Below are 19,548 nucleotides of genomic sequence, written 5' to 3'. Positions count from 1 at the left end.
GCTTGGACATTTAATTTAGTAGTTGTGGGGGGTGCTCTTTAGAGAAATAAGGATTTGAAATGGTTGATTTATATATATACCCACTTAAATATTGTACAACATATCCTCTTCATATTCAAGGCTTTTCCCTTCTCTGACCTTCATATTCAAGGCTTTTCCCTTCTCTGACTTCTTATCCTTGTGTACAGGCAGTGTCAGATGTAATCGAGGCCAGTGTGTGATCTTTCTCTCTAAGAGGATATATTCCATTTAGGCTTCCTGCTCCTTAGACACCAGGGTCACGTTCATTCGGTACCAAATAGACAAACAGGGAGGGATTACCTGGACTTGTCCAATAAGAAACACTAACACTACTATAACATTTTGCTACAGTGTGCCATAATGAACATGACCCAGGTAGGTCACTTCCACAGCTCCCCCGATAGGCTCATTCTCTGATGCATTAATGGTGTTTTACACCTGTGGTTGTTAATGTCTGTGCGCACATCTTCAATGTTCTTGGCCGCATCAATCCCCTAGGAGAAGAAAGACAAGAATATGACTCTTATCGATATCAACTGATCTACAGTAGGACTTAATTCAGCCTTTACTTGTGTTGAATAAAGAATGATGGATGGAAACCAAGGGCTGTGTTCATTAGTGCACACTGTAGCAAAACTTGAGCGCTTCTTATTGGACACGTTCCAATAGTACCTCCCCGTTTCGCTCAGTTTGAGTTTTTTTTAATCCCTTTTGTACCTATTGAACACAACCCAAATCTCCCCAGAGCCACTTACATGCCAGTTGTGACAGAGGGGTCCTTCCTCAGCTGTTCAAACTTTCTGCTGTACGGCTTTCTGGAAGGCGCTGGTCTCATATCTTAAATCAAACTGGCTCCGCTGGGCCGCCTCCTCCTCCTCCTCGGGGTTGATCAGAAGGAACACCACTGGGGCTGCCGACGCAATCCCTACGTCAGGCATCGTACACCAGACTGAAATCCGGTAGACCTACTGTAACAGCTAGTTGTTACTGGACTCTTAACCTTAGCCCTGGATCTATGTCTTTGGGTTAAAGATGTCCTCCAGTAATTAAAAAAAAACTTTTCCTGTTGAATAGTGAGTATTTATACTTGGGATAATCACTAAAGGGTACAAAAATGTTTTGAGCAAAATAGTTAAAAATAAATACATGTTTTACACAACTGCAAACTTGAAGGAGAAGGGTATTCAGGGAGTTGGTCTGATGGGACATTGTGACTTTGTGACCCAGAAGGAGAGTGATGGACTGCTGAATCAGATGACCTGGCCTCCACAATCACCCGACCTCAACCCAATTGAGATGGTTTGGGATGAGTTGGACCGCAGAGTGAAGGAAAAGCAGCCAACAAGTTCTCAGCATATGTGGGAACTCCTTCAAGACTGTTGGAAAAACATTCCAGGTGAAGCTGGTTGAGAGAATGCCAAAGGTGTGCAAAGCTGTCATCAAGGCAAAGGGTAGCTACATTGAAGATTCTCAAATATATTTCGATTTGTATAACACTTTTTTTGGTTACTACATGATTCCATATGTGCGTGTTCAGTCTTTATACATTCTTGCAAATCTTCAGACTCCTTGAATCCATACACCTGAAGGAGAAGGATGGTGTCATCTTTTTAATATTGACTATGGAACAGGGGAAAATATCAATATGGGATCATTATAGGAAACATAATACGTTTACATTATTGATAACTTCAATTTCAAATGTTTACTGGACAGCTGCCCATTTGGTCCCTCTGGACATGGCCCCTTTTTTCTCCAGTTGATGGAAAAGCGTTTCAGTGACTACTGGGTTGATAATGTCTGGGAAATCTGCATGATCTGTCACATACTGTTGTACATCTGACACATTTAGTTCTTCAACTGTTGGCATTATCAAGTCCCGTCAGAGCAGCACAAACACTCATTTGGGTCGGTACTGCCTTACACCAGGGTCTGTGGAATTTGGAGGTGTGGCTACACGAGGCAAGCAGCAATGATGTTTTTTTATAACTAACCGAGGTAGTGAGATCCTATTGGCGCGTTCTAGTATTTTATTAGCATATTTTCATTTGGGAACACCTACTCTGTGAAGTGGGCGTGTGCAATAACTCTCCCTTGCGCTCCTTAGAAACATTTACATTTAAGTCATTTAGCAGACGCTCTTGTCCAGAAACAACGCAAAGGGTGAAGTCTACAAACGCAGTCCACTCTGTTACAGATTTTAGATGGGGAAAAAGAAGACTGTATCGATGAGAAATTGCAGAATGTCAAACTCCATCTCGCTCCATCTTCTCCCACCGTGGCTTCCTCTCATCACCATATTTGGTCATGAGTGGCTTCCTCTCATCACCATATTTGGTCATGAGTGGCTTCCTCTCATCACCATATTTGGTCATGAGTGGCTTCCTCTCATCACCATATTTGGTCATGAGTGGAAACGCCAACCAGATGGTTCACATTTATTCGTCCGGTCATAATATACTCTACACAAATATAAAAACGCAACATGTAACAATTTTGAAAGATTTTACTGAGTTACAGTTCATATAATGAAAATAGTCAATTGAAATAAATTCATTAGGTCCTAATCTATGGATTTCAAATAAATGGGAATAGAGATATGCATTGGTTGGTCACAGATACCTTAAAAACTAAAAAAAGGTAGGGGTCTGGATCAGAGAACCAGTCAGTATCTGGTGTGACCACCATTTTGCCTCATGCAGCGCTATATCGCCTTCGCATAGAGTTGATCAGGCTGTTGATTGTGGCCTGTGGAATGTTGTCCCACTCCTCGACAATGGCTGTGCGAAGTTGCTGGATATTGTCATGTGACCTACATCCCTCAAACTACTTTCAGAATATCCATTGAGTAGCCGTATCCATGGCACTCCCATTTGTTTGTTCATTTTCAACTCACACAATTTTACATTAATTGCCTGCTAACCCTGAAGGACAGTGTCACTCGCACACCTATTCACTTGGGCCTTCTCCCTGGGGCCTTCCTGACCTCCAGGCTGGCCCCCATTGACCTGGTGACCTCTGCCTCAAGGCCTACACTTCCTGCCCGCCCTCTCCCTGGGCCTGAGAGTGTATAGCTTACTCCCTGGAACTACAGACCTCCAGGCTTCCACACCTACTCTCCCTACCCGGTCAACACCCCTCTCACTGGGCATCACTGTGTCTCGGCCGGTGCTCAGGGGCTCAGCCATCTCCATAACCTTGCCCACCGGGTTCCCCACTAACATGCGGTGCGTATCAGGAGAGGGGCGGCAACTCATCTGGCCACACCCCAAACCCCGTCACGAGCAGCTCGACTCACCTGCCAAAAGAGGCAGGCTATCCCGGACTAACCGAAGATCCATGGCGCTACGGTATGATTACGTTTAGGGGGGGGATTCTGACTTAGAGGTGTTCAGTCATAATCCCACAGATGGTAGCTTCGCACCATTGGCTCCTCAGCCAAGCACATACACCAAATGTGCTTGGGGGATTTGAGTGCGACCGTGACAGGTGGGTATGCTCCTTTTGAACTTCATCAAGTCGACATTCAGTGATCCGTGCCCAGTGGGAACCTAGGCTTCTTCCGTCCGTTTTATGGGTCCGTAGCAAATCAATGGGCGTGGATGGTACTACCCACATCAGATGTAGGCCTCCCTTCCCAGACAAGCTGGAGATACCTCTCCCCACTTCGTAGGGCATGAGCCAGATCCATGCAATGTCCTATCACTGCGGGGCCAATGGGTTTAGTTTCTGCCTCAAGTCTAGTGAGCATAGAGGAGACCTCCCCACCTACAATGTGTGGTGAACGCATTCAGGCAAGCCTGAGGCCTGGTAGTGTCAGCTAATGGTAAGGCACATGCCATCTCCACTACGTGCTCCAAGGAGCGTGGAGGAGAGCTCCCACATAGAATGTGTAGAGTCCCGCACCCAGGCGGCCCTGAGACCTGGCAGTGTCCATAACTGCTAAGCACATTCCATCTCCATTTAGTGCTCCACTGTTAGCGGGTCGAGCCGAAGCCAGCGCCCGATTCAAACCTTTGCGGTTTAGAGTTAGCTAAGTATACGGGGGACACGTGTTTTAAACGTTTCACCACAGTCACTCTGTGATCAGACTGATGCCAGTAAGTAAACTATCAGCCATCTCCCAGGACTTAACTCCCTCTTCCCAGCCAAAGCCAGGGATGTGTTCGAGCCATCATTCTCTGATTGGCTTCCTGTCAAGGTCAGGATTTGTTAACAAGAGCGCCTCAGCAAATCATCGAGTCTGGTGGAACCGCCCTCACATCTTCATGCTTGACCTAAAGCCCCATATTCCAGGACCGACTGCCGCCTTTCTGTTAACGATCAACAGCCGTCACCATCTGCAGGACTGTCTTTGCGTACGGACTAGTACTGAGGTAACTCCCGTTTGGTTTGCATCGTTAGCGACACTTGAAAACAGGTGGCATACAGGGAGGGATTGGAAGAGCTCTGCTTAGAGGGCTACCTCGTTATCTCCCTTACTAAAGCTCAGGACTCCTTAAGAGAGTCATTATTACTCATTGAATTTCTGCCCAGTGCGCTTCATTGAATTCAGAGCACTGGGCAGAAATCACATTGCGTCAACACCCACCTCGGGCCTTCGTGATGCTTGGTTTTAATTAAACAGTCGGATTCCCCTGGTCCACACCAGTTCTAAGTCAGCTGCTAGGCGCCGGCCGATACGACTCGCCGGAGACCCAGCGCGAACAGGGGAGATGCACAAGAATGATTAACACCCTGTCCCCCAGATTTTCAAGGGCCAACGAGAGCTCACCAGTCACCGCCGGAACTGCAACCCTTTCCAGGGCTTGGGCCCCTCTCTCGTGGCGAACCCATTCCAGGGCGCCATGCCCTTCACAAATAAAAGAGAACTCACCCCGGGGCTCCTTCCAGCTTCTCCGGGATTGATCGCGGTACCGCACTGGACTTCTCAAGGCGCCCGTCTCCGCCAGTCCGTGGACATTTTGAAAGTAGTTTGAGGTCAGTAGGTCACAAATTAGGAAGTTTGAAAAATGTATGTAAAATCTTGTGAGATGATAATGAACAAACTAAAGAGTGTGCAATGTGTAGGCCCACTAAGTGGACATTCTGAACCTTGTTTGAAGTCAGTAGGCCACATGACCAAGGAGCTATTTCATTTTTTTAATTGTTAAAAAATCATGTCAAATCGAGTGATGAAAATGGACAAACTAAAGGGTGTGCAGTATAGAAGGGTAGCCAGTGGACATTCTGCACCTTGGTTGAGGTCAGTAGGTCACATGACAAAGGAGCTATTGAAATTCGAATGTCAAAAAAAGTTTACTTGCTCACATTTCCACATGTGTATTAGATTTGGAAAGCGAATTAATGTCCATATCGTGAAAATAAGACTGTGCAATTTTTCCAACATCATGACACTTATTTGGAAGTCTGTGGCTCAAGTGGTTTGAAAGCGCGAATATCCGTTGAATATCCAACTTCAAACGGGCTTTACCTGGGTCTCAAACCGGTCGTTCGCTCTCCTGCAGTGTTTGGACTAGTTTGTTACATGGTGTCGTTTTCACTGCCTTGTCGATGACTGAGAGCTCCTCTTCGGCATGTCATTGTTAAATAGTGCACGAATATATCTTTATAGCTATTGTACCGGTGTTCGGGAACTCACAAAAGTAAAAGCCTTGTTGTAGCTAGCTAACTTGCCCCCCCCAGACACGGACCGATAACACAATGGAACAGTTCCACGCGCTTTTGTGCAAAACGTCAACAAGGAAGGAACGTCCGGCGGCGCCACATCTGGATTGTTCTTCTTCTTCAAAATAAAATGTAAGTAGCACTTCTGTAAATAGAGGGCGTAATCTACTGTTGACAGAATATTATTACAGTTTTGGAAAACGAGCGACAAAAATGTATTCAAACATTGAAAGCATTGAGTACATTGCTTTGTTTTTAATCAAATGAAAGGAAAACACACAATCACTTAATGACATGTATTTGATTAGAAGTTTACACAACACTTGCATCCGAGGTAACAAACAAATCATACTTCATTATTATTTTTGATTCAACATATATCCATTAATTGTTCTTCCCTGGTATCAAAGCTGACTTAAACTGACTTTCAGACAGCCATGTTATGATTTGTTCTTATGGCAGTGTTTTAGCCATGTTTGACCTTGCCAGAGACGGTTTACAATGTTGATCCAGACTTTGACCTTGCTATTATGGAAGCGTTTGAGCCATGTTATACTTTGCTTTTATGACAGTATCTGAGAGCATCTCTCAGGGCCTCCAGCACCATGTCAACACTGGCCTTGCTGCTGTTACCCCCCATCAGTCCCACACGCAGCACCTGAGGAGAGAGACGAGACAGGTCAGTGAGACGGTTGCACATAGGGGAAGGCATGGTCGAGCCCACACAACCAACCTGTTATCGCAGCAGTAGACAATGGTTGTTATCATTAGTAAAGAGGGCTGATGATCACAATCGTAGCTACTTATCCCATGGTCAAAGCAATGCATAACGGTTCATAAAGGTACCTACTATGACTGGTAACTCATCCAGAACTAAGAAGTAGCAGTAGTCCAGTCTGTGTCCTGGCTTGAGACGACCTCAGTCCACTAACTCAGTGGTTCTCAACCATTTTTTTGCTCTACCCCCTGAAGTAACTCACCTGGCCAACGGATGGTCCCAGTCCTCCAGAGATCTCTAGGTTGTGATTCTTCATGATGTATCTGGTGATCTCCTTCCAGTCATATCCAGGGGGTGCTACTATAGTGGTGACAGTGGGCAACCTGGCGTTCTGGTGAATGGAACCATCAATGGAAAGAGGAGTGTTTAAGGTGTCTGAGTGTTTTGTTTTACAGTAAAACATGTGGAAAGATGAGTGATTGAAAGCGTTCCCAAAGTAAACTGCCTGCTACTCATGCCCAGAAGCTAGGATATGCATATAATTGGTGGATTTGGGTAGAAAACACTCAAAAGTTTCTAAAACTGTTAAAATAATGTCTTTGAGTATAACAGAACGTATTTGGCAGGCGAAACCCCGAGGACAAACCATCGAGATTTTTTTTTTGTTGAGTTCACTGTGTTTTCAATTGGTTTTCTATGGGAAACTAGATTTCTGAGGCACCTGGTTGCAGTTCCTATGGCTTCCACTAGATGTCAAGTCTTTAGAAATTGGTTGATGTTTTTCTTTTGAGTAATGAAGAAGTAGCCCTGTTCAGAATGAGTGTCAAGCCAAGTGCACTCTTTTGTTTGGGGCGCGACCTGTAGCTCGCTCCACTTTGATTTTATCCGCTATTGAACACAGTATATTCCGTCTTAAATTTGATAGATTATTTACGTTTTAGGATACCTAAAGTTGGATTAGGAAGTTGTTTGAAATGTTTGGACCAAGTTTACAGGTAACTTATTAGATGATTTGTAGTCATGTTGGGCGAGTTGGAAATGGTGTTTTTCTGGATCAAACGCGCCAAATAAATTTACATTTTGGAGATATAACGAAGGAATTTATCGAACAAAAGGACCATTTGTGATGTTTATGGGACATTTTGGAGTGCCAACAGAAGAAGATCTTCAAAGGTAAGGCATGAATTATATCGTTATTTCTGACTTTCGTGTCGCACCTCCCTGGTTGAAAAGTATTTGTTATGCATTTGTATAATGAGGCGCTGTCCTCAGATAATCGCATGGTTTGCTTTCGCCGTAAAGCCTTTTTGAAATCTGACACGGCGGCTGGATTATCAACAAGTTAAGCTTTATTTTGGTGTATTGCACTTGTGATTTTATGAAAGTTAAATATTTCTAATAATTTAATTTGAATTCCGCGCTCTGCAATTTCACCGGATGTTGTCGAAAGGAACGTCTAGCCGTAACAGGCTAAGGGGTCTGAGTGTTTTTGTTTTACAGTAAAACATATGGCTGTCTGCAATATATTTAACATACTTCTGTTACAACACAGAATAAGGTTATAGTGTATGTGTAGTTAAATTATTTAATGTTTTTTTTTTTCATTTGTACTTTAAATAGACTACAGTAAATAGTTTACAGTAAATCTCTTTAAGGTCTTTGATACTGACCTTGTCTTTCACAAACAGTTTGAGGCCCATTTTCTCTAGGCCTTCATGGAAATATTCTGCTACTTCCTTGTGTCTTTGCCAGGAGTTCTCCAGACCCTGGGAGAGAGTAGAGACACAGGTCTGTCATTTCATCATCACTAACACAACTACTGTGTTCTCCAGACCCTGGGAGAGAGTAGAGACACAGGTCTGTCATTTCATCATCACTAACAGAACTACTGTGTTCTCCAGACCCTGGGAGAGAGTAGAGACACAGGTCTGTCATTTCATCATCACTAACAGAACTACTGTGTTCTCCAGACCCTGGGAGAGAGTAGAGACACAGGTCTGTCATTTCATCATCACTAACAGAACTACTGTGTTCTCCAGACCCTGGGAGAGAGTAGACACAGGTCTGTCATTTCATCATCACTAACACAACTACCGTGCACTATGCTGCTATAGCATATTCCTGTTTACATTTTCAATGATCTTATAATTGAGAGAGAGAGAGAGAGAAGATTAGTGGATGATTTAAAACATATATCAGAGTGCTATGATATAATTTATCCCTGTGAATTATCTTATGAATCTATAAGATGGAACTCTATCTAAGAGGGTGAATGGCATCATGATTTAGGAACCAGACTAAAGTCACCTGTTCAGCGAGGATAGCCAGGCTCTCCCGGAGAGAGTAGAAGGCAGACACAGGCACAGTGTGGTGGTATCTGTTCAAAGGAACAACGGGTCAGACTAAGTACTGTCACGAATGATACATTCTGCTTAACTTACACTCTGAGCTGTGATTCCCTTGACATTCACAGGAGCATCATCTCAAACTGTTAAACTGTGTTTTTGTTAAGGTAGATGATGTCATAGATTGTGGTGTACGATGATGTCATAGAATGTGGTGTTAGATGATGTCATAGAATGTGGTGTTAGATGATGTCATAGAATGTGGTGTACGGTGATGTCATTGAATGTGGTGTACGATGATGTGATAGGTGGTGTTAGATGAGGTCATAGAAGGCGGTGTTAGATGAGGTCATAGAAGGCGGTGTTAGATGAGGTCATAGAAGGTGGTGTTAGATGAGGTCATAGAAGGTGGTGTTAAAGTATGTCAGAATGTGGTGTTAGATGATGTCATAGAATGTGGTGTACGATGATGTCATAGAATGTGGTGTACGATGATGTCATAGAATGTGGTGTTAGATGATGTCATAGAATGTGGTGTTAGATGATGTGTTGGTGACACAAGACTCTTGATGTAATGCATAATGGGAGTCTCACATTCTAGCAGGTTTGCCGTCACAACCCCAGTAGTTTGCCAGCCATGTCATGTCCAGGAAGAACGACACTGGCTTTGTTTTCCGATTGAATACTTTCTGGCTGGATAGAAGCAGAAAATAAGTGCTCATAGAACAAATTCATTTGATAGTTTTGTTTCTGTTTAATTGCTTCGTAAATATCAGGTCATTTTTGTACCATTTAAAAAAGTGCTTACAACATGTATTTTTTCCCAGCATTTCTAAAGCTACGGACTAGAACACCTTCCTCACCATGCTCTTTCACTGAAGGAAATGGGAGCGGTCCCAGGTGGGGCATTTAGGACCTTCTGTGAGCCAGAGTACAGGATGTCGATACCTGAAGAAAACACAAAAAAACAAAATTAACTTGACTTGTTAAGTTTCAACCTGAAAATCTGTTAGCTCTTATGGCAGTACAATGAATTAAACTAGTAGTAATGCTATTTTCACATCGTTAAATAATTGGTATGTAGCAAAGTTATATGCAGGGTTATGGTGCATGCCAATAGTCCAACGTAACTTCACAATAAGCATCAACACAGGCAAGCTTTCGCCAAGGGTCTTTAACTAGCTTTCCCCCTCAGGGTATTTAACTAGTTTTCCCCCTCAGGGTATTTAACTAGCTTTCCCCCTCAGGGTATTTAACTAGCTTTCCCCCTCAGGGTATTTAACTAGTTTTCCCCCTCAGGGTCTTTAACTAGCTTTCCCCCTCAGGGTATTTAACTAGCTTTCCCCCTCAGGGTCTTTAACTAGCTTTCCCCCTCAGGGTCTTTAACTAGCTTTCCCTCTCAGGGTCTTTAACTAGCTTTCCCTCTCAGGGTCTTTAACTAGCTTTCCCTCAGGGTCTTTAACTAGCTTTCCCCCTCAGGGTCTTTAACTAGCTTTCCCCCTCAGGGTCTTTAACTAGCTTTCCCCCTCAGGGTCTTTAACTAGCTTTCCCTCTCAGGGTCTTTAACTAGCTTTCCCTCAGGGTATTTAACTAGCTTTCCCTCAGGGTATTTAACTAGCTTTCCCCCTCAGGGTCTTTAACTAGCTTTCCCTCTCAGGGTCTTTAACTAGCTTTCCCTCTCAGGGTCTTTAACTAGCTTTCCCCCTCAGGGTCTTTAACTAACTTTCCCTCTCAGGGTCTTTAACTAGCTTTCCCCCTCAGGGTCTTTAACTAGCTTTCCCCCTCAGGGTCTTTAACTAGCTTTCCCCCTCAGGGTCTTTAACTAGCTTTCCCCCTCAGGGTCTTTAACTAGCTTTCCCTCAGGGTATTTAACTAGCTTTCCCTCAGGGTCTTTAACTAGCTTTCCCTCAGGGTCTTTAACTAGCTTTCCCTCAGGGTCTTTAACTAGCTTTCCCTAAGGGTCTTTAACTAGCTTTCCCTAAGGGTCTTTAACTAGCTTTCCCTAAGGGTCTTTAACTAGCTTTCCCTCTCAGGGTCTTTAACTAGCTTTCCCTCAGGGTCTTTAACTAGCTTTCCCTCTCAGGGTCTTTAACTAGCTTTCCCTCAGGGTCTTTAACTAGCTTTCCCCCTCAGGGTCTTTAACTAGCTTTCCCCCTCAGGGTCTTTAACTAGCTTTCCCTCAGGGTCTTTAACTAGCTTTCCCTCAGGGTCTTTAACTAGCTTTCCCCCTCAGGGTCTTTAACTAGCTTCCCCCCTCGGTCTTTAACTAGCTTCCCCTCTCAGGGTCTTTAACTAGCTTTCCCCCTCAGGGTATTTAACTAGCTTTCCCTCTCAGGGTCTTTAACTAGCTTTCCCTCTCAGGGTCTTTAACTAGCTTTCCCTCTCAGGGTCTTTAACTAGCTTTCCCCCTCAGGGTCTTTAACTAGCTTTCCCTCTCAGGGTCTTTAACTAGCTTTCCCTCAGGGTCTTTAACTAGCTTTCCCCCTCAGGGTCTTTAACTAGCTTCCCCCCTCAGGGTCTTTAACTAGCTTTCCCTCGGGGTCTTTAACTAGCTTTCCCTCAGGGTCTTTAACTAGCTTTCCCCCTCAGGGTCTTTAACTAGCTTTCCCTCAGGGTCTTTAACTAGCTTTCCCTCTCAGGGTCTTTAACTAGCTTTCCCTCAGGGTCTTTAACTAGCTTTCCCCCTCAGGGTCTTTAACTAGCTTTCCCCCTCAGGGTCTTTAACTAGCTTTCCCTCGGGGTCTTTAACTAGCTTTCCCTCGGGGTCTTTAACTAACTTTCCCTCTCAGGGTCTTTAACTAGCTTTCCCCCTCAGGGTCTTTAACTAGCTTTCCCCCTCAGGGTCTTTAACTAGCTTTCCCTCTCAGGGTCTTTAACTAGCTTTCCCCCTCAGGGTATTTAACTAGCTTTCCCTCTCAGGGTCTTTAACTAGCTTTCCCCCTCAGGGTCTTTAACTAGCTTTCCCTCTCAGGGTCTTTAACTAGCTTTCCCCCTCAGGGTCTTTAACTAGCTTTCCCTCTCAGGGTCTTTAACTAGCTTTCCCCCTCAGGGTCTTTAACTAGCTTTCCCCCTCAGGGTCTTTAACTAGCTTCCCCCCTCAGGGTCTTTAACTAGCTTTCCCTCGGGGTCTTTAACTAGCTTTCCCTCAGGGTCTTTAACTAGCTTTCCCCCTCAGGGTCTTTAACTAGCTTTCCCTCAGGGTCTTTAACTAGCTTTCCCTCTCAGGGTCTTTAACTAGCTTTCCCTCAGGGTCTTTAACTAGCTTTCCCCCTCAGGGTCTTTAACTAGCTTTCCCCCTCAGGGTCTTTAACTAGCTTTCCCTCGGGGTCTTTAACTAGCTTTCCCCCTCAGGGTCTTTAACTAGCTTTCCCCCTCAGGGTCTTTAACTAGCTTTCCCTCAGGGTCTTTAACTAGCTTTCCCTCAGGGTCTTTAACTAGCTTTCCCTCAGGGTCTTTAACTAGCTTTCCCTCAGGGTCTTTAACTAGCTTTCCCTCAGGGTCTTTAACTAGCTTTCCCTCAGGGTCTTTAACTAGCTTTCCCTCAGGGTCTTTAACTAGCTTTCCCCCTCAGGGTATTTAACTAGCTTTCCCTCTCAGGGTCTTTAACTAGCTTTCCCCCTCAGGGTATTTAACTAGCTTTCCCCCTCAGGGTCTTTAACTAGCTTTCCCTCTCGGGGTCTTTAACTAGCTTTCCCCCTCAGGGTCTTTAACTAGCTTTCCCCCTCAGGGTCTTTAACTAACTTTCCCTCTCAGGGTCTTTAACTAGCTTTCCCCCTCAGGGTCTTTAACTAGCTTTCCCCCTCAGGGTCTTTAACTAGCTTTCCCCCTCAGGGTCTTTAACTAGCTTTCCCCCTCAGGGTATTTAACTAGCTTTCCCCCTCAGGGTCTTTAACTAGCTTTCCCTCTCGGGGTCTTTAACTAGCTTTCCCCCTCAGGGTCTTTAACTAGCTTTCCCTCAGGGTCTTTAACTAGCTTTCCCTCAGGGTCTTTAACTAGCTTTCCCCCTCAGGGTCTTTAACTAACTTTCCCTCTCAGGGTCTTTAACTAGCTTTCCCCCTCAGGGTCTTTAACTAGCTTTCCCCCTCAGGGTCTTTAACTAGCTTTCCCCCTCAGGGTCTTTAACTAGCTTTCCCTCTCAGGGTCTTTAACTAGCTTTCCCTCTCAGGGTCTTTAACTAGCTTTCCCTCTCAGGGTCTTTAACTAGCTTTCCCTCTCAGGGTCTTTAACTAGCTTTCCCTCAGGGTCTTTAACTAACTTTCCCTCTCAGGGTCTTTAACTAGCTTTCCCCCTCAGGGTCTTTAACTAGCTTTCCCTCTCAGGGTCTTTAACTAGCTTTCCCTCTCAGGGTCTTTAACTAGCTTTCCCTAAGGGTCTTTAACTAGCTTTCCCTCTCAGGGTCTTTAACTAGCTTTCCCTCAGGGTCTTTAACTAGCTTTCCCTCTCAGGGTCTTTAACTAGCTTTCCCTCTCAGGGTCTTTAACTAGCTTTCCCTCAGGGTCTTTAACTAGCTTTCCCTCTCAGGGTATTTAACTAGCTTTCCCTCTCAGGGTCTTTAACTAGCTTTCCCCCTCAGGGTCTTTAACTAGCTTTCCCTCTCAGGGTATTTAACTAGCTTTCCCTCTCAGGGTATTTAACTAGCTTTCCCTCGGGGTCTTTAACTAGCTTTCCCTCGGGGTCTTTAACTAGCTTTCCCCCTCGGGGTCTTTAACTAGCTTTCCCCCTCGGGGTCTTTAACTAGCTTTCCCCCTCGGGGTCTTTAACTAGCTTCCCCCCTCAGGGTCTTTAACTAGCTTTCCCCCTCAGGGTCTTTAACTAGCTTTCCCCCTCAGGGTCTTTAACTAGCTTTCCCCCTCGGGGTCTTTAACTAGCTTTCCCCCTCGGGGTCTTTAACTAGCTTTCCCCCTCGGGGTCTTTAACTAGCTTTCCCTCAGGGTATTTAACTAGCTTTCCCCCTCGGGGTCTTTAACTAGCTTTCCCTCAGGGTCTTTAACTAGCTTTCCCTCAGGGTCTTTAACTAGCTTTCCCCCTCAGGGTCTTTAACTAGCTTTCCCCCTCAGGGTCTTTAACTAGCTTTCCCCCTCAGGGTCTTTAACTAGCTTTCCCTCAGGGTCTTTAACTAGCTTCCCCTCTCAGGGTCTTTAACTAGCTTTCCCCCTCAGGGTCTTTAACTAGCTTTCCCCCTCAGGGTCTTTAACTAGCTTTCCCTCGGGGTCTTTAACTAGCTTTCCCTCAGGGTCTTTAACTAGCTTCCCCTCTCAGGGTCTTTAACTAGCTTCCCCTCTCAGGGTCTTTAACTAGCTTTCCCCCTCAGGGTCTTTAACTAGCTTTCCCTCGGGGTCTTTAACTAGCTTTCCCCCTCAGGGTCTTTAACTAGCTTCCCCCCTCAGGGTCTTTAACTAGCTTTCCCCCTCAGGGTCTTTAACTAGCTTTCCCTCGGGGTCTTTAACTAGCTTTCCCCCTCAGGGTCTTTAACTAGCTTCCCCCCTCAGGGTCTTTAACTAGCTTCCCCCTCAGGGTCTTTAACTAGCTTTCCCTCTCAGGGTCTTTAACTAGCTTTCCCTCTCAGGGTCTTTAACTAGCTTTCCCCCTCAGGGTCTTTAACTAGCTTTCCCCCTCAGGGTCTTTAACTAGCTTTCCCTCAGGGTCTTTAACTAGCTTTCCCCCTCAGGGTCTTTAACTAACTTCCCCCCTCAGGGTCTTTAACTAGCTTTCCCCCTCAGGGTCTTTAACTAGCTTCCCCCCTCAGGGTCTTTAACTAGCTTCCCCCCTCAGGGTCTTTAACTAGCTTCCCCCCTCAGGGTCTTTAACTAGGTGGTCTTGATAAACCTGTCTGTGTATCCCGGAGCAACGGGTGTCTCTGTAACACCGATGTGATCTTTGCTCATCCCTCTCAACAGGAACTCTGTTATTCCTGCAGGGTCCTTGTGCTATTTGCTACAGGGTCTCTACAACACAATAACGTGTTGGTCCATGTAAAGTGGGGCACCTCCCTTCATACCTTGTTTGTCCATGTAAAGTGGGGCACCTCCCATTGAAGCCACACAGTCAACGAGAAACAGACAGTTGTGCCTTGCAGAAAGAAAAGAGAGGCGCTACTTTATAACAAATAATTCACTGGTACTGTATATTATCTGTTGGGTTTTATACGCATTTATATTGACGTGGAAGCTGAAGAGGTGGATTAAGGGGCTCTTTACTTGTGACATATGTCTCCAATGCCATCTAGTGGATGAACTACTCCTGTGGAGGATTCTCCGTGGGTTAGGAAGAACAGCACAGGCTTGTGTTTGGCCAGGGCCTGGGGAGAAACAGAGACACGACAGATCAGAAATACCACTCTTGATGCACAGAATGAAATGGGCCCTGGTCAAAAGTGATACACTACATAGGGAATAGGGCACTGGTATATAGTAGTACACTACACAGGGAATAGGGCTCTGGTCAAAAGTGATACACTACATATGGAATAGGGCACTGGTATATAGTAGTACACTACATAGGGAATAGGGCTCTGGTCTAAAGTAATACACTACATAGGTAATAGGGCCCTGGTCTAAAGTAGTGCACTAAATAGGTAATAGGGTTCCACTTGGGATGTACTTATGGTGTATCGATAGCAGCAATTTGGTATATCTATACCTATAGATGAAGGTTAGGGTTGGAGTATCTATACCTATAGATGAAGGTTAGGGTAGGAGCATCAATACCTATAGATGAAGGTTAGGGTAGGAGTATCTATACCTAGAGATGAAGGTTAGGGTAGGAGCATCAATACCTATAGATGAAGGTTAGGGTAGGAGTATCAACACCTATAGATGAAGGTTAGGGTAGGGGTATCTATACCTATAGATGAAGGTTAGGGTTGGGGTATCAACACCTATAGATGAAGGTTAGGGTAGGAGTATCAACACCTATAGATGAAGGTTAGGGTAGGAGTATCAACACCTATAGATGAAGGTTAGGGTAGGAGCATCTATACCTATAGATGAAGGTTAGGGTAGGGGTATCAACACCTATAGATGAAGGTTAGGGTAGGAGTATCAACACCTATAGATGAAGGTTAGGGTTGGGGTATCAACACCTATAGATGAAGGTTAGGGTAGGAGCATCTATACCTATAGATGAAGGTTAGGGTAGGAGCATCTATACCTATAGATGAAGGTTAGGGTTGGAGCATCTATACCTATAGATGAAGGTTAGGGTTGGAGTATCTATACCTATAGATGAAGGTTAGGGTAGGAGTATCTATACCTAGAGATGAAGGTTAGGGTAGGAGCATCTATACCTATAGATGAAGGTTAGGGTAGGAGTATCAACACCTATAGATGAAGGTTAGGGTAGGGGTATCTATACCTATAGATGAAGGTTAGGGTAGGGGTATCTATACCTATAGATGAAGGTTAGGGTTGGGGTATCAACACCTATAGATGAAGGTTAGGGTAGGAGTATCAACACCTATAGATGAAGGTTAGGGTAGGAGTATCAACACCTATAGATGAAGGTTAGGGTAGGAGCATCTATACCTATAGATGAAGGTTAGGGTAGGGGTATCAACACCTATAGATGAAGGTTAGGGTAGGAGTATCAACACCTATAGATGAAGGTTAGGGTTGGGGTATCAACACCTATAGATGAAGGTTAGGGTAGGAGCATCTATACCTATAGATGAAGGTTAGGGTAGGAGCATCTATACCTATAGATGAAGGTTAGGGTTGGAGTATCTATACCTATAGATGAAGGTTAGGGTAGGAGCATCTATACCTATAGATGACAATTAGGGTTGGGGTATCAACACCTATAGATGAAGGTTAGGGTAGGAGTATCTATACCTATAGATGAAGGTTAGGGTAGGAGTATCTATACCTATAGATGACAATTAGGGTTGGGGTATCAACACCTATAGATGAAGGTTAGGGTAGGAGCATCTATACCTATAGATGAAGGTTAGGGTAGGAGCATCTATACCTATAGATGAAGGTTAGGGTAGGAGTATCTATACCTATAGATGAAGGTTAGGGTAGGAGCATCTATACCTATAGATGACAATTAGGGTTGGGGTATCAACACCTATAGATGAAGGTTAGGGTAGGAGCATCTATACCTATAGATGAAGGTTAGGGTAGGATTATCTATACCTATAGATGAAGGTTAGGGTAGGAGCATCTATACCTATAGATGAAGGTTAGGGTAGGATTATCTATACCTATAGATGAAGGTTAGGGTAGGATTATCTATACCTATAGATGACAATTAGGGTTGGGGTATCAACACCTATAGATGAAGGTTAGGGTAGGAGCATCTATACCTATAGATGAAGGTTAGGGTAGGAGCATCTATACCTATAGATGAAGGTTAGGGTAGGAGCATCTATACCTATAGATGACAATTAGGGTTGGGGTATCAACACCTATAGATGACAATTAGGGTTGGGGTATCAACACCTATAGATGACAATTAGGGTTGGGGTATCAACACCTATAGATGACAATTAGGGTTGGGGTATCAACACCTATAGATGACAATTAGGGTTGGGGTATCAACACCTATAGATGAAGGTTAGGGTAGGAGCATCTATACCTATAGATGACAATTAGGGTTGGGGTATCAACACCTATAGATGAAGGTTAGGGTAGGAGCATCTATACCTATAGATGAAGGTTAGGGTAGGAGCATCTATACCTATAGATGACAATTAGGGTTGGGGTATCAACACCTATAGATGAAGGTTAGGGTAGGAGCATCTATACCTATAGATGAAGGTTAGGGTAAGAGTATCTATACCTATAGATGAAGGTTAGGGTAGGAGTATCTATACCTATAGATGACAATTAGGGTTGGGGTATCAACACCTATAGATGAAGGTTAGGGTAGGAGCATCAACACCTATAGATGAAGGTTAGGGTAGGAGCATCTATACCTATAGATGAAGGTTAGGGTAAGAGTATCTATACCTATAGATGAAGGTTAGGGTAGGAGTATCTATACCTATAGATGACAATTAGGGTTGGGGTATCAACACCTATAGATGAAGGTTAGGGTAGGAGCATCTATACCTATAGATGACAATTAGGGTTGGGGTATCAACACCTATAGATGAAGGTTAGGGTAGGAGCATCTATACCTATAGATGAAGGTTAGGGTAGGAGCATCTATACCTATAGATGACAATTAGGGTTGGGGTATCAACACCTATAGATGAAGGTTAGGGTAGGAGCATCTATACCTATAGATGAAGGTTAGGGTAGGAGTATCTATACCTATAGATGAAGGTTAGGGTAGGATTATCTATACCTATAGATGAAGGTTAGGGTAGGAGCATCTATACCTATAGATGACAATTAGGGTTGGGGTATCAACACCTATAGATGAAGGTTAGGGTAGGAGCATCAACACCTATAGATGAAGGTTAGGGTAGGAGCATCTATACCTATAGATGAAGGTTAGGGTAAGAGTATCTATACCTATAGATGAAGGTTAGGGTAGGAGTATCTATACCTATAGATGACAATTAGGGTTGGGGTATCAACACCTATAGATGAAGGTTAGGGTAGGAGCATCAACACCTATAGATGAAGGTTAGGGTAGGAGTATCTATACCTATAGATGAAGGTTAGGGTAGGAGTATCAACACCTATAGATGAAGGTTAGGGTAGGGGTATCTATACCTATAGATGAAGGTTAGGGTAGGAGTATCTATACCTATAGATGAAGGTTAGGGTAGGAGTATCAACACCTATAGATGAAGGTTAGGGTAGGGGTATCTATACCTATAGATGAAGGTTAGGGTAGGAGTATCTATACCTATAGATGACAATTAGGGTTGGGGTATCAACACCTATAGATGAAGGTTAGGGTAGGAGCATCAACACCTATAGATGAAGGTTAGGGTAGGAGTATCTATACCTATAGATGAAGGTTAGGGTAGGAGTATCAACACCTATAGATGAAGGTTAGGGTAGGGGTATCTATACCTATAGATGAAGGTTAGGGTTGGGGTATCAACACCTATAGATGAAGGTTAGGGTAGGAGTATCAACACCTATAGATGAAGGTTAGGGTAGGAGCATCTATACCTATAGATGAAGGTTAGGGTAGGGGTATCAACACCTATAGATGAAGGTTAGGGTAGGAGTATCAACACCTATAGATGAAGGTTAGGGTTGGGGTATCAACACCTATAGATGAAGGTTAGGGTAGGAGCATCTATACCTATAGATGAAGGTTAGGGTAGGAGCATCTATACCTATAGATGAAGGTTAGGGTTGGAGTATCTATACCTATAGATGAAGGTTAGGGTAGGAGCATCTATACCTATAGATGACAATTAGGGTTGGGGTATCAACACCTATAGATGAAGGTTAGGGTAGGGGTATCAACACCTATAGATGAAGGTTAGGGTAGGAGTATCTATACCTATAGATGAAGGTTAGGGTAGGAGTATCTATACCTATAGATGACAATTAGGGTTGGGGTATCAACACCTATAGATGAAGGTTAGGGTAGGAGCATCTATACCTATAGATGAAGGTTAGGGTAGGAGCATCTATACCTATAGATGAAGGTTAGGGTAGGAGTATCTATACCTATAGATGAAGGTTAGGGTAGGAGCATCTATACCTATAGATGACAATTAGGGTTGGGGTATCAACACCTATAGATGAAGGTTAGGGTAGGAGCATCTATACCTATAGATGAAGGTTAGGGTAGGATTATCTATACCTATAGATGAAGGTTAGGGTAGGAGCATCTATACCTATAGATGAAGGTTAGGGTAGGATTATCTATACCTATAGATGA

The 19,548-nt window shown here is 44.1% G+C and overlaps 1 protein-coding gene across 1 annotated transcript in view; it reads right to left on the bottom strand.

Moving 5' to 3' along the window:
* Window positions 1-5,923: 5,923 nt before the first annotated feature.
* The window catches only part of agxta (alanine--glyoxylate and serine--pyruvate aminotransferase a), a 29,556-nt gene continuing 15,931 nt past the window's right edge, over window positions 5,924-19,548 (bottom strand). Inside the window, exons 4-11 of the mRNA XM_055941205.1 lie at window positions 14,949-15,049; window positions 14,750-14,820; window positions 9,615-9,699; window positions 9,346-9,444; window positions 8,714-8,783; window positions 8,077-8,172; window positions 6,669-6,797; window positions 5,924-6,346 (exon numbers count right to left, since the gene is read on the bottom strand). Of these exons, the coding sequence (XP_055797180.1) occupies window positions 6,239-6,346; window positions 6,669-6,797; window positions 8,077-8,172; window positions 8,714-8,783; window positions 9,346-9,444; window positions 9,615-9,699; window positions 14,750-14,820; window positions 14,949-15,049 (759 nt within the window). The 3' untranslated portion in view covers window positions 5,924-6,238. The remainder of the gene's footprint in view (window positions 6,347-6,668; window positions 6,798-8,076; window positions 8,173-8,713; window positions 8,784-9,345; window positions 9,445-9,614; window positions 9,700-14,749; window positions 14,821-14,948; window positions 15,050-19,548) is intronic.

This window comes from Salvelinus fontinalis, chromosome 12 (genome assembly GCF_029448725.1).
Source record: "Salvelinus fontinalis isolate EN_2023a chromosome 12, ASM2944872v1, whole genome shotgun sequence".
Taxonomy (NCBI): domain Eukaryota; kingdom Metazoa; phylum Chordata; class Actinopteri; order Salmoniformes; family Salmonidae; genus Salvelinus; species Salvelinus fontinalis.
This window is presented reverse-complemented; position numbering and strand designations above follow the sequence as displayed.